Genomic DNA, 14466 nt, shown 5'->3' on the forward strand with positions numbered 1-14466 from the left:
GGTCCCCAAGTGTCCCCTGTCCCCATCTCTGGGGTCCCCAAGTGTCCCCTGTCCCCCCCAACACTGTCTTCCCCCTCCCCTCCAGGTCCTTCTGCACTCGCTGGTGCGCGACACCCACGGGCGCAAGATGAGCAAATCCCTGGGCAACGTCATCGATCCTCGTGATGTCATCGCCGGCGCTTCTCTCCAGGTACCGGAGACCCTACAATAACAAACCTCCACCCCACAACACAGACCCGGCCGCAAGAAATCCATCTGGAGACCCTACAATAACAAACTGGCTTTTTGGGAACCCCGCCGCGACAAACGCGTTGCTCAAACACCCTACGGCGTCCAGCGCGGTTTGGGCGGACCCTACGGCGTCCAGCGCGGTTTGGGCGGACCCTACGGCGTCCAGCGCGGTTTGGGCGGACCCTACGGCGCCAGGTCCGGTTTGGGCGGACCCTACGGTGCTCAGCACGGTTTGGGAAGACCCTACGGCGCCCAGCGCGGTTTGGGTGGACCCTACGGCGCCAGGTCCGGTTTGGGCGGACCCTACGGCGCCCAGCGCGGTTTGGGCGGACCCTACGGCGCCCAGCGCGGTTTGGGCGGACCCTACGGCGCCCAGCGCGGTTTGGGAAGACCATACCACAACAAGTCTGGATTGGGAAGACCCCACCACAACAGGCTTTGATCGGGAAGACCCTACCGCAACACGTTTTTTTGCAAGAGACCCTACAATAACAAATTATCAACTCAAAACTCTTACAAAAAGAGATTTTATTTTATTTTTTTTTGCCAACGACGCAACGATAGCAAACCCCAAGCCGGAGACCCTACAAAAACACACCCAGTTGCCGTGACTTTCTGAGAGACCTCACAATGACAAACTCCGTAGCCGCGAGAGACCCTGACAGTGGGTCACGGAGACCGCGCGGTGACAGACCTGTGACAACGCGGCTGCCACAGCCCCTTTGTTATTGTAGGGTCTCTTGTCTCGCAGGAGCTACAGGAGAGGCTCCACCAAAGGATCCTGGACCCCCACGAGCTCACAGTGGCCACGGAGGGACAGGTAGGACCCGTCCCCATCCCTGTCGCCCCCCAGAGCCCCTCCCTGGCCCCCCCTAACCCCTCCCCGGCCCCCCCAGAGGCGCCAGTTCCCCCACGGCATCCCCGAGTGCGGCACCGACGCTCTCCGCATGGCCCTGTGCTCCCACAACGTCCACGGTAAGGGGTCAAGGCAACCCCGGGACCCTCTTCCCACCCCGAGGCGGCCCTGTCCCCGCCCTGGGGACCCACCTCCGTGTCCCCAACGCTGCCCGTAGGTGACGACATCCGCCTGGACGTGGCCACGGCCTTGAACTACCGTCGCTTCTGCAACAAGATCTGGAACGCCGTCAAGTTCGTCCTCGCCGCCTTGGGGCCCCGCTTCGTCCCCCAACCCCCCGAGGAGGTACCAGGGTGGGTTGGTGGAGGTCAGGGTGGGGGTCTGTGACCCCGGGACCCCCACCCCTTTTTCTTCCTTGGCAGGTGGTGCCGCAGCACCCCATGGACCGGTGGGTGCTGAGCCGACTGGCGCAGGCGGTGGGGGAGTACGGGCGGCGGATGGAGGCCCTGGAGGTCCACGGCGCCGTGGCTGCCGTCCACCACTTCTGGCTGCGCAGCTTCTGCGACGTCTACCTGGTGGGCGGCCTTGTCCATCCGTCCTGCCTGGTCCTTGTCCGTCTGTCCTGCCTGGCCCCTCGCATCTCCTCCGGGTGTTAAACGTGTCCTGCTGAGCCTGTCCTTCCGTCTGTCCAACCCGACATGTTGTAGCTCCTTGACTCTTGTACCCAACCCATGGTTGATGCTGTCCGTTTGTCTGTCCACCCCAATCCCTTGGGTGTCCTGGAGCGTTGCCCAACCTCACCCTGTTGAACGCATCCATCTGTCTGTCCCACCCGAGACTGTTGTACACAGCCCATCTTGATGTGGTTGATGGTGTCCGTCCGTCCACCCCCATCCATCAGGTCTCCTGGAGCGTTGACCTTAGTCTGCTCTCTTGAGTGCGTCTGTCTGTCTGTCCCGCCCGACCTATTGTTGCTCCTTGGCTGTTGAACCCAACCCAACTTGACGTGGTTGTGGTGTCTGTCTGTCTGTCCACTCCAATCCGTCAGGTCCTTGAGCGTTGACCTTAGTCCGCTCTCGAGTGTGTCTGTCTGTCTGTCCCACCCCACCTGTTCAACGTTGAGCCCAACCATTACCGTGGTTGACCCCATCTGTCTGTCCGTCCCTCTTGCCATGTCCCCTTGGGCGTCAACCTTTGTTCACCCACGTCCGTCTGTCCGTCCATCCCACCACCTGCCTCTCTTCCATTGCTGCCCCTTGGTCAACTGCATCCGTCTGTCCGTCTGACCCAGCGTTCTCTCCTCAACCGCGTCCCCCTCCTCCTAACGCCCCACCTTCCGTCTGTCCGTCCGCAGGAGACGGCCAAACCGACGCTGCGGGAGCCGGGAGCCGGGGCCGAGACGCGCCGCACCCTGCTGAGCTGCGCCGAGCTGGGGCTGCGCCTCCTCGCCCCCTTCGCCCCCTTCCTCAGCGAGGAGCTCTGGCAGCGCCTCCCCCGCGCCCCCCCCGCGCCCCCCACCCTCTGCCTCGCCCCCTTCCCCGACGCCGCCCGCCTGGTGGGTGCCGCTGCCCGCGGTTGGGGGGGGGGGGGGTCCGCAAGGGGGCTGCGCCCCCCTGACCCCCCCTTGTCTCTCTGTCTTGTCTCTCTGTCTGTCCCCCCCCCAGGCTCACTGGCGCTGCCCCAAGGTGGAGGCCGAGGTGGCGGCCATGCAGGAGGTGGTGAGGGCGGCGCGAGCCCTGCGAGACACCTTCCGCCTCGGCGCCGCGCGGCCCCCCGGTGAGTGCGGAGGGTGGGGGACAAGGGGGCTGCCAGGGTTGAGGGGGACTACATGTCCCAGCAGGCACAGGGGCACCCAAGATGGCTGCCAGGGTTGAGGGGGGACTACATGTCCCAGCAGGCACAGGGGCACCCAAGATGGCTGCCAGGGTTGAGGGGGGACTACATGTCCCAGCAGGCACAGGGGCACCCAAGATGGCTGCCGGGTTTGAGGGGGACTACATGTCCTAGCAGGCACAGGGGCACCCAAGATGGCTGCCAGGGTGTGATTAAGACTGGGGGGTGATCACTGGGCACTGGGGCCCAAGATGGCTGCCAGGGCTGTGGAGGACTACAAGCCCCAGCATGCCCTGGGGTGCCCAAGATGGCTGTTGGGGTCTACATGTCCCAGCATGCCCTGGGGCAGCCAGCTAATACTAAGGTGGCTGCTGTGGAGAACTACATGTCCCAGCATGCACTTGGTTGCCTTATGCCCTAAGATGGCAGCTCTCCCTGGAGGCAGCCATGTTGTTCAGGCCTAAACAGGGAGCAGGCCTGGAGACCTGGCAATCCCAGCATGCCCTGGGTGCATGGGAGTGACCATGTTTCCCCACATGCCCCAGGTGGGGGCAGCCATGTTGGGGGGGCGGGGCCATGCTTGGAGGCGGAGCTATCCCAGCATGCCTTGCGCAGTGGCGGTGCGGTGTCCAGCAGAGACACAGGATTCGCTGACGGCGCTGGGCCCCGCCCTCCAGGCCTTGGCACAGGCGGGGCCTCTGCAGTTCCTCCCCTTGGGGGCGGAGCCTGAGCTGGGCCCTGGTTGGGTGGGGGCCCCCGCGGGCCCTGACACCCATGTCTACCTCTGCCTGCAGGTGAGTGGGGACCCAGGGCATTGTGGGACACTGGGGGACCCCAGGGCATTGTGGGAGGCTGGGGGACTTGGAGGGGGACCCCGGGGCATTGTGGGACACTGGGGGACCCCAGGGCATTATGGGAGGCTGGGGGACTTTGGGGGACTTGGAGGGGGACCCCGGGGCATCGTGGGACACTGGGGAACCCCAGGGCATTGTGGGATCATGGGGGACTTGGAGGGAGCCCCCAGGGCATTGTGGGATGCTGGGGGACCCCAGGGCATTGTGGGATGCTGGGGGACACAACAGGCCGCAGCTGACACTGGGACTTTGGGGAGCATTATGAGGACCTAGGGCATTATGGGATAGCAGGGGGGCCCTCCAAGGCATTGTGGGATAGCGGGGGACCCCTCCCAAGGCCTCACGGGCCACCGGGGCCCCCCCCGTCCCCTCCCTCCAGGGGCTGGTGGAGCCGGCGGCCGCCCGGGCCCAGCTCAGCGCGCGCAGCCGCAGCCTCCGGCGTCGCCTCCGGAGCCTCGCCCCCCCCGCCCCGCCGCAGCAGGTCCCGCGCCTTCGTTAAGCTAATTAAGCACACCCCCCCCCCATCCCTCCAGAGGGGTGCCTCATTAACCTCGTTAACGAGGCGGGGGGGTGGGGGGAAGCGCTTCATTAAGGCCGGGGGAGGGGCACCCCCTGCCTCGTGGCTTCTTCGTTAGCGCTGCCCTCGTTAACGCTTCCCCCCCCCCTTTTTTCTCCAGGTTGCCATCCTTCGCGCCGAGCTTGCCCGCCTGGCCCAAGCCCTGGAAGCCCTGGACCCCCTCGACCCCCCCCAGGACCCTGGGGCCCATTAAACCCCCTTGCAAAACCCTAACGATCCCCGCCCCGCCTCTGGCCTCGTTATTTCTATTCGGGGACGTGTCACGAGCTGCCCGTTCTCAGCTCAGGTGGGCGGGGCCCCTGGGCAGCCGGGCTCCGCCCCCTCCTCACCGCCGCGGCGGCGTGTTCCGCCATTCCCAGCCGCCGGTGGGATCCGGGAGCTGCCGGCACCCTGAAACCGGTCCCAGCCCCCCCACCCCCCAAAACCGGGCTCGTCCGCTGGTGGTGGCGGTGACATCATAACCATCGCCGCGACCCCTCGTTGGAAGCGCGATGTTGTAACCGGCACCGGGCTGTGCCCCCCGCCACGCCAGGACCCCCGGAACGACACCGGGACCCCCCCAAATTGGTCCCAGGCTCCTGCCGCTGGCTCCGGGACCCCCAGGGCCGTCACCCGCTGTCACTTCAGGTACCGGTCACCCCCCCTCCCCCAGGACCCCCCAGCCACCGCCATGGGTGTCCCCCCCCCTCCTGGGGTCTCCTCTGTCCCCCCAAGTCCCCTCTGTGTCCCCCCCCCCTCCTGAGGTCCCCTCTGTTCCCCCAAGTCCCCTCCCTGTCCCCTCTCCCCTCCTGGGGTCCCCTCTGTCCCCCCAAAACCCTCCTGCTCCTCTTGGGGTCTCCTGTGTCCCCCAAGTCCCCTCTGTGTCCCCCTGCTCCTCCTGGGGTCCCCTCTGTCCCCCCGGGTCCCTTCCCTGTCCCCCCCAATTGCTACTAGGGTCCCCTGTGTCCCCCCGACTCCCCTCCATGTCCCCCCACCTCTCCTGGGGTCCCCTCTGTTTCCCCAAGTCCCCCCCGCCTCTCCCAGGGTCCCCTCTGTCCCCCCGGGTCCCCTCCCTGTCCCCCCGATGGCCTTTCTCCCTCCCCCGGGGCTGCCCCGTGTCCCCGTGCCCCCCCCAGTGACGTCCCCGTCCCCCCCAGGTCCCTGCCCCATGGCCGAGGGGTGCTCACCCGCCGTCCCCCCTCCTCTCCTCCCCGGGGAGGCGGTGGCCACCCCCGGGGGCGTCACCACGGCCCCCCAACCCGCCGGAGCCGTCCCCCAGGGACAGAGTGACAGCGCTGTCCCCACGGACGCCGTCACCGTCACCCCCTGGGCCAGCGGCGTCACCATCACCGTCACGGCAGCCCCGGTGGACGAGGACGTCGGGGACATCGGGGACATTGGGGACAGGGACGTCCCGGTCACAAGGGACATGGGGCAGGGGGGTGTCCCAGCCCCGTGTGACAGGCACAGTGAGGACGAGGATGTCACAGCCCCAAAGGACATTGGGGATGGGGATGTCCCAGCTCTGAGGGACATTGGGGACAGGGAGGTCATGACCCTCGGGGACATTGGGGACAGGGATGTCCCAGCCTCTGGGGACAAGGACGTTGGGGACAGGGGTGTCCCCACCCCGAGGGACCTTGGGGACAGAGACATCCCAGCCCCTGGGGACAAGGACATCAGGGATGAGGATGTCCCCACCCCAAGGGACGTGGGGGACAGGGATCTCCCAGCCCCTGGAGACAAGGACATCAGGGATGAGGATGTCCCCACCCCAAGGGACACGGGGGACAGGGTTGTCACCACCCCGAGGGATGTTGGGGACAGGGATGTCCCAGCCCCTGGGGACCAGGACATCGGGGACAGGGATGTCACCACCCCGAGGGACGTTGGGGACAGAGCTGTCACCACCCCGAGGGATGTTGGGGACAGGGATGTCCCCACCCCAAGGGACGTTTGGGACAGAGACATCCCAGCCCCTGGGGACAAGGACATCAGGGATGAGGATGTCCCCACCCCAAGGGATGTGGGGGACAGGGATGTCACCACCCCAAGGGACATTGGGGACAGAGATGCCACCACCCCAAGGGACGTCAGGGTCAGGGATGTCCCAGCTCTTGGGGATGTTGTCCCGTCCCCCAAGGACGTTGGGGACACGCAAGTCTCAGCCCTGAGGGACATCAGGGACAGGGATGTCCCCACCCCGAGGGATGTTGGGGACGTCCTCGTCCCTGGGGATGAGGGCAGGGACGTTGGGGACGGTGACATCACAGCCCTGCGGGAGGTTGGGGACAGGGATGTCGAGGAGGATGATGTCAGGGGCGCTGATGTCACAGCTCCGAGAGCCGATGGGGACAGGGATGTCAGGGATGATGACGTCAGGGACGCTGATGTCACAGCCCCGAGGGCTGTTGGGGACAGGGACGTCAAGGATGATGACGACGTCAGGGATGGTAACATCACAGCCCTGCGGGAGGTTGGGGACAGGGACGTCGAGGATGATGTCAGGGGCGCTGATGTCACAGCCCCGAGGGCCATTGGGCACAGGGATGTAGAGGAGGATGATGTCAGGGGTGCTGACGTCACAGCCCCGAGAGCCGATGGGGACAGGGATGTCAAGGATGATGACATCGGGGACGCTGACGTCACAGCCCCGAGGGCCGTTGGGCACAGGGATGTAGAGGAGGATGATGTCAGGGGTGCTGATGTCACAGCCCCGAGGGCCGTTGGGCACAGGGATGTCGAGGATGATGACGTCAGGGGTGCTGACGTCACAGCCCCGAGAGCCGATGGGGACAGGGATGTCAAGGATGATGACATCAGGGGTGCTGATGTCACAGCCCCGAGGGCCGTTGGGCACAGGGACGTTGACGATGATGATGTCAGGGGTGCTGATGTCACAGCCCCGAGGGCCGTTGGGCACAGGGTTGTCAAGGATGATGATGTCAGGGGTGCTGATGTCACAGCCCCGAGGGCCGTTGGGCACAGGGATGTCGAGGATGATGATGTCAGGGGTGCTGATGTCACAGCCCCGAGAGCCGATGGGCACAGGGAGCGAGAGGCCGTGGGGGAGGGGGAGCCTGGGGCCACTTGCGCCGCCGGTGGCATCACCATCACGGTGACGGCCCCCCCCGCGGAGGAGGAGGAGGAAGAAGAGGACATCCCTGGCTATGACATCACTGCTGATGTCACCGCTGCCCTCCCTGAGGAGTGCGTCCCTTGTGATGTCACGGAGAGCGGTGACGTCCCAGCCGCCCGCCCTGCTGATGTCACTGCAGGGGGTGACATCCCCTCCGCTCTCCCTGGGGATGTTCCTGCTGGTGATGTCATCAGGGATGACATTGTTTTCTCCCTCCCTGGTGATGTGGTTGAAGATGATGTCACTTCTTCAGTGCCTGGGGATGACATCATTGTTGACCTCATCAACAGAGGTGACATCACTTCCCTTCTCCCTGAGGAAGCTCTCGCTGGTGATGTCATTGCCAAGACTGATGACATTTCTTCCCTTCCTGGGGCTGACATAGCTGGTGGCACCATCCCTGGGACTGACCTCCCTGGTGACATCATCGCTGGGGCTGTCTTTGCTGGTGAGATAATCACCAGGCATGATGTCACTTCCTCCCTTCCTGGGGATGAGGTTGCTGCTGATGTCATGCCTAGAAATGACCTCGGTGATGACATCGTCACCAGGGACAACATCCCTTCTTCTATCTGTAGGGATATCTCTGCTGATGATGTCATTGCTGGCCGTGATGTTATTCTTTCTCTTCCTGGGGATAACCTTGCTGTTGATATCATCCCTGGAAGTGACCTCACTGATGACATCATCGCAGGGGAAGACATCACCTTTTCTGTACCTGGGGATATCCCTGCTGATGACATCATTGCCACGGATGATGTCACTTCCTCCCTGCCGGGAGATGTTGTTGGCCAAGAAGTCAAACCTGCTGGTGACCTCACTGGTGACATCATCTGTGCGACCGATGGTGACACTTCCCCTTGGAATGACTTCACTGATGATGTCGTGCCTGGTGATGACATCACTTCTTTCATCCCTGGTGGTATTGCTAGACATGACATCATTCCCAAGAGTGATGTCAGAGATGATGTCACGTGGGGATCGGACTTTGGTGACATCATCGGGAGTGATGTCACCTCCTCCCTCCCGGGAGCCCTTTCTGGCCATGATGTCAGCCCTGAGGATGACATCATGGGTGACATCAGCCCCGGGGAGGAGCAACCGCTTCCCACCCTTAAAGACCCCATCCGCCCGGGCGATGACCTCACCGATGACATCACCACTGATGTGCCCAGAGAGGGCGTCGGCAGCCGAGGTGACGCCTCAGGTAAGGGGGGGTGGAGCCAAGCCCTGGGGGCGGGGCCTGAAGGCTGGAGGTGGGACCAGAGGGCGGGGCCACGAGTCAGTGGGCGGGGGCCAGCGGGATGCGCAGAGGCTGGGCTGGTATGGGGGCGTGGCCAGCGCTTTGGGGGCGTGGCTACGGTGAGGTGGGCGGGGCCAAAGGGATTCGCGGATAGCAGGGAGGGGGCTTAGGGGCGGGGCTGGCTCGGGGGCGGAGCCGGGTGGGCTGGGGGCGGGGACGGAGCCGGCTCAGGGGCGGGGCCTGGTGTTGACTCCGCCCCTCTCCCCCCCCCAGACGCCCCCCAGCCCCAGACGCCCCCCCCAGGCTGCCCCCTCGTCTTCCTCGCCCTCGTCTGCCTCCTCCTCGCCCTCCTCCTCCTCGCCGGGGTCTTCGCGGTACGGCCGGGGGGGGCCGGGGGGGTCCCGGACCCCTGGGTGCCCTGGGGGGGTCACGGAGGGGTCCCAAATCCCCGGGGGGTCATGGGAAGGGGGGTCCCGGACCCCTGGGTGCCCTGGGGGGGTCACGGAGGGGTCCCAAATCCCCGGGGGGGTCATGGGAAGGGGGGTCCCGGACCCCTGGGTGCCCTGGGGGGGTCACGGAGGGGTCCCAAATCCCCGGGGGGGTCATGGGAAGGGGGGTCCCGGACCCCTGGGTGCCCTGGGGGGGTCACGGAGGGGTCCCAAATCCCCGGGGGGGTCATGGGAAGGGGGGTCCCGGACCCCTGGGTGCCCTGGGGGGGTCACGGAGGGGTCCCAAATCCCCGGGGGGTCATGGGAAGGGGGGTCCCGGACCCCTGGGTGCCCTGGGGGGGTCACGGAGGGGTCCCAAATCCCCGGGGGGGTCATGGGAAGGGGGGTCCCGGACCCCTGGGTGCCCTGGGGGGGTCACGGAGGGGTCCCAAATCCCCGGGGGGGTCATGGGAAGGGGGGTCCCGGACCCCTGGGTGCCCTGGGGGGGTCACGGAGGGGTCCCAAATCCCCGGGGGGGTCATGGGAAGGGGGGTCCCGGACCCCTGGGTGCCCTGGGGGGGTCACGGAGGGATCCCAAATCCCCGGGGGGGTCGGGGGGGGGCGTCCGGACCCCTGGGTGCCTTAGGGGTGTTATGGGTGGGGGGAGGACACCCCTGGGTGGGTCACGGCAGGGGGGGTGTCCCGCACCCCTGGGTGCCCCCTGACACCCCCCCCCCCCACCCCAGGCCGTCCATTACGTCAAAGTCTTCATCATCAGCTCGGCCACCTTCTCCGTGCCGGTGGCCGAATCCTTCCCGTGAGCCTTTGCGGCAGGACAGGACGGTGGCGGGGGGGGACACACGCCCACGACACCCCCCCCCCCCCCCCCGCAGTGACAATAAACCCCCCCTTGGCCGCCCCGCGCGCCTCTGGGTCCCTGGGGGGGGCGGGGCGGGGCCGTCACGGCCGGTGGCCACCGCGAGCCCGGGCTTGTCGCCGCGGCGGGGCCGGCGGCTCCGGACAAAACCCCCATTGTCCCCAAGGTGCCACCGCGGGGGGGGCGGAGGCGCGGGGGACGCCGGGGAGGGCTTGGGGACACCGGGACACTGGGGATACTGGGGACACTGGGGACACCAGGGAGGGCTTGGGGACACTGGGGATACTGGGGACACTGGGGACACCAGGGAGGGCTTGGGGACACCGGGACACTGGGGACACCCGGGAGGGCTTGGGGACACTGGGGATACTGGGGACACTGGGGGTACTGGGGACACCAGGGAAGGCTTGGGGACACCGGGACACTGGGGACACCAGGGAGGGCTTGGGGATACTGGGGACACTGGGGACACCAGGGAGGGCTTGGGGACACTGGGGATACTGGGGACACTGGGGACACCAGGGAGGGCTTGGGGACACCGGGACACTGGGGACACCCGGGAGGGCTTGGGGACACTGGGGATACTGGGGACACTGGGGGTACTGGGGACACCAGGGAAGGCTTGGGGACACCGGGACACTGGGGACACCAGGGAGGGCTTGGGGATACTGGGGACACTGGGGACACCAGGGAGGGCTTGGGGACACTGGGGATACTGGGGACACTGGGGACACCAGGGAGGGCTTGGGGACACCGGGACACTGGGGATACCAGGGAGGGCTTGGGGACACTGGGGATACTGGGGACACCGGGGAGGGTTTGGGGACACTGGGGATACTGGGGACACCGGGACACTGGGGATACTGGGGACACTGGAGTCACTGGGGAGGGCTTGGGGACACCGGGACACTGGGGATACTGGGGACATTGGTGACACTGGGAACATTGGTGACACTGGCGACACAGGGGAGGGCTTGGGGACACCGGGGATACTGGGGACACTAGGACTCTGGGGATAGTGGGAACACTGGGGATACTGGGGACACCGGGGAGGGCTTGGGGACACTGGGGATACTGGGGACGCTGGGGACACCAGGGAGGGCTTGGGGACATCGGGACACGGGGGACACCGGGGAGGGCTTGGGGACACTGGGGATGCTGGGGACACTGGGGACACCAGGGACACTGGGGAGGGCTTGGGGACACCGGGACACGGGGGACACTGGGGAGGGCTTGGGGACACCGGGGAGGGCTTGGGGACACCAGGACACTGGGGACACCAGGGAGGGCTTGGGGACGCTGGGGATATTGGGGATGCTGGGGACACTGGGGAGGGCTTGGGGACACTGGGACACTGGGGATACTGGGGACACCAGGGAGGGCTTGGGGACACCGGGACACTGGGGACACTGGGGATACTGGGGACACCAGGGACACCAGGGAGGGCTTGGGGACACTGGGGATACTGGGGACACCAGGGACACCAGGGAGGGCTTGGGGACACTGGGGAGGGCTTGGGGACACCAGGACACTGGGGAGGGTTTGGGGACACTGGCATCACCTCAACTCTGGGGACACCGAGTACACTGGGGAGGGTTTGGGGACATTGGGGACTCTGGTGTCACCAGGACACTGGGGATATTGGGGAGCCTGGGGACACTGGGGAGGGTTTGGGGACGCTGGGGAGGGTTTGGGGACATTGGGGACACTTGGACACTGGGGACACCAGGGACTCTGGGGTCACCAGGACACTGGGGACACTGGGAATGTTTGGGGACACTGGGGAGGGTTTGGGGACACCGGGAGCATTTGGGACATCAGGGAGTTTGGGGACACCGAGGACACTGGGGGGGATTTGGGGACACGGGGACAACTGGGGCCACCGGGGACGTCGGGGACACGGGGGCTTGGGGACATGGGGACCAGCCGTTGTCACCCAGCACGGGGAGAGTGTGGGGACAACCGTGTCCCGTGTCCCCGCCCCAGGGCACGGCCACCCCCCTCGTGTCCCCACCCAGGGGACGTCCCCGTGCCTATAAGTGGGGACACCGAGGGGGGCCGGGCAGCGCCATGGGGGTGACGGGGACACTCGCGGTGGCCCTGGGGACGCTCCTGCTGCTGCTGGGGGGTGAGGGGGGACGCGGGGGGGACGCGGAGGGGACACGGGGGTACGGGGGACAGTGGGGGACATTGGGGGACAAGGAGGGACACCAGGGGACAGGGGACACATGGGGGGATGCGGGACAGTGGGGGACACGGGGGGGGACACTGGGGGATGGGGGGGACACATGGGGAGATGTTGGGGGACATGGGGGGACACGGGGACATGGGGATAAAGGGGACACTGGGGGACAAGGAGGGACACCAGGGGACACATGGGGGGGACATAGGGGTAAAGGGGACGGGGGGGACATGGGGGGGACATAGGGGTACACGGGGGGACATTGGGGGACAAGGAGGGACACCAGGGGACCGGGGACACGGGGGGACATTGCGGGACATGAGGGGACGTGGGGGACAAGGAGGGACACGGGAGTCACACATGGGGGGACACGGGGACACGTGGGGGGACATGAGGGGACGTTGGGGGACAAGGAGGGACACCAGGGGACCGGGGACACATGGGGGACACGGGGGGACATTGGGGGACATGAGGGGACGTGGGGGACAAGGAGGGACACGGGAGTCACACATGGGGGGACACGGGGACACGTGGGGGGACATGAGGGGACGTTGGGGGACAAGGAGGGACACCAGGGGACAGGGGACACATTGGGGGACACGAGGGGACGGGGGCGACAAGGGGGGACACGGGGACATGGGGATAAAGGGGACACTGGGGACAAGGAGGGACAGCAGGGGACACATGTGGGACATTGGGGGACACGGGGGGGGGACACGGGGGCCCGTGGGGGCAGGGGACCCGTCCCCGTCCCTGTCCCTGCCCGTGTCACCCCCCCGCAGGACCCGCCGAGCCCGTCCCCGTCCCCGAGCAGCCTTGGGGACAAGCGCTGGCCTCGCTGCTCCAGCTCCTGCGCCTCCTCCCGGGCGGCCCCTCGGGGACACCAGTGTCCCCAGGGCCACCCCCTGGCTCGGGGACACTGGGGTCACCCCCTGGCTTGGAGCTGTCACCCCAAGGACCCGAGAGACGTCCCCACGGACCGGGGACATGGGTCCGGGGGCCTGGAGGACGTCCCCAAGGACCAGGGAGGTGGCCCCAAGGAGCGGGGATGTCACCCCAAGGAGCGGGGACACGTCCCCAAGGGGCGGGGAGGTGGCCCCAGGGACCCAGGAGGTGGCCCCAGGGATTGGGGACGTGGCTCCAGGGGCCTGAGGGACGTCCCCAAGGACCGGGGATGTCACCCCAAGGACCGGGGATGTCACCCCAAGGATTGGGGACATCACCCCAAGGACCAGGGAGGTGGCTCCAGGGACCTGAGGGACGTCCCCAAGGACCAGGGGTGTCACCCCAAGGGTCGGGGACACGTCCCCAAGGACCAGGGATGTCACCCCAAGGACCAGGGATGTCACCCCAGGGACCTGAGGGACGTCCCCAAGGACCAGGGGTGTCACCCCAAGGGCCAGGGAGGTGGCCCCAAGGCTCGGGGACACGTCCCCAAGGACCGGGGACGTCACCCCAAGGCTCGGGGACGTGTCCCCAAGGACCGTCCCCGCGCCGGGGGGGACCGAGGAGCCGCGGCGAGCGCCGGAGCGGGGCGGCGTCCCGGGACGCGGAGGAGAGCGAGAGCCGCGGTACGGGGACCGGTGGCGACGCGGGGGACGCGGCGGGGACCCGGCGTCCGGCCCCGTCCCTCACCCCGTGTCACCCCCCCGCGCCGCAGGTTGGGGACACTCGGAGGAGCTGCGGGAGGTGCCGTAGCGCCGGGGGACGTCGCGCCGCGTCACCGCGTGGCCGCGTGGCCGCGTGCCCCGTCCCAGCGTCCCCGTGTCCCCATTAAAGGTGGAAGCAGCGTCGTCCCCTCGGCTGACCTTGGGGACGGGGAGGGGACACCCCAGGGACCCCTTCGCCGGGGGTCGCTCGGGCCGTCGCCCGGACTCCTCGCCCGCCCCGCGTCACGAGCGCGCCAGGTCTCAGCTGCCCCGCCCCATGGCAACGTCAAGAGTGGGGCCGGAGGAGTCTTTAATCGGGGGACGTCCGTGGGGCCGGGATGGTGGCGGCTCTTCTTGGGGACGTCCGTGGGGCTGAGCGCGGTGGGGATGACGTTGGGTCTTCTTGGGGGCGTCCGCGGGGTCCGTGGGGCCAAGGGTTCCGAGGGTGATGGTGGCTCTTCTTGAGGACATCTATGGGGTCTGTGGGGCTGAGGTTGTCTATGGGGCCAGAACGATGTTGGCTCTGGGGGTCTGTGGGGTGAACGGGGCCAGGACGGTGGTGGCTCTTCTTGGGGACGTCTATGGGTTCTATGGGGCCAGGGTGGTGGTGACTCTTCT

The 14466-nt window shown here is 67.0% G+C and overlaps 1 protein-coding gene across 1 annotated transcript in view; it reads left to right on the plus strand.

Annotated features, from left to right (window-relative positions):
• LOC309414854 (valine--tRNA ligase, mitochondrial-like) overlaps positions 1–4544 on the plus strand; it is a gene marked incomplete at both ends in the record, with an annotated part of 6468 nt that extends 1924 nt beyond the window's left edge. The window contains 10 exons of the mRNA XM_082012230.1: positions 86–190; positions 983–1051; positions 1128–1206; positions 1305–1432; positions 1510–1662; positions 2442–2642; positions 2752–2863; positions 3536–3714; positions 4154–4255; positions 4452–4544. Of these exons, the coding sequence (XP_081868356.1) occupies positions 86–190; positions 983–1051; positions 1128–1206; positions 1305–1432; positions 1510–1662; positions 2442–2642; positions 2752–2863; positions 3536–3714; positions 4154–4255; positions 4452–4544 (1221 nt within the window). The remainder of the gene's footprint in view (positions 1–85; positions 191–982; positions 1052–1127; positions 1207–1304; positions 1433–1509; positions 1663–2441; positions 2643–2751; positions 2864–3535; positions 3715–4153; positions 4256–4451) is intronic.
• Positions 4545–14466: the final 9922 nt, after the last annotated feature.

The sequence above is a fragment of the Phaethon aethereus genome (assembly GCF_964289735.1).
Source record: "Phaethon aethereus genome assembly, chromosome: 33".
Taxonomy (NCBI): domain Eukaryota; kingdom Metazoa; phylum Chordata; class Aves; order Phaethontiformes; family Phaethontidae; genus Phaethon; species Phaethon aethereus.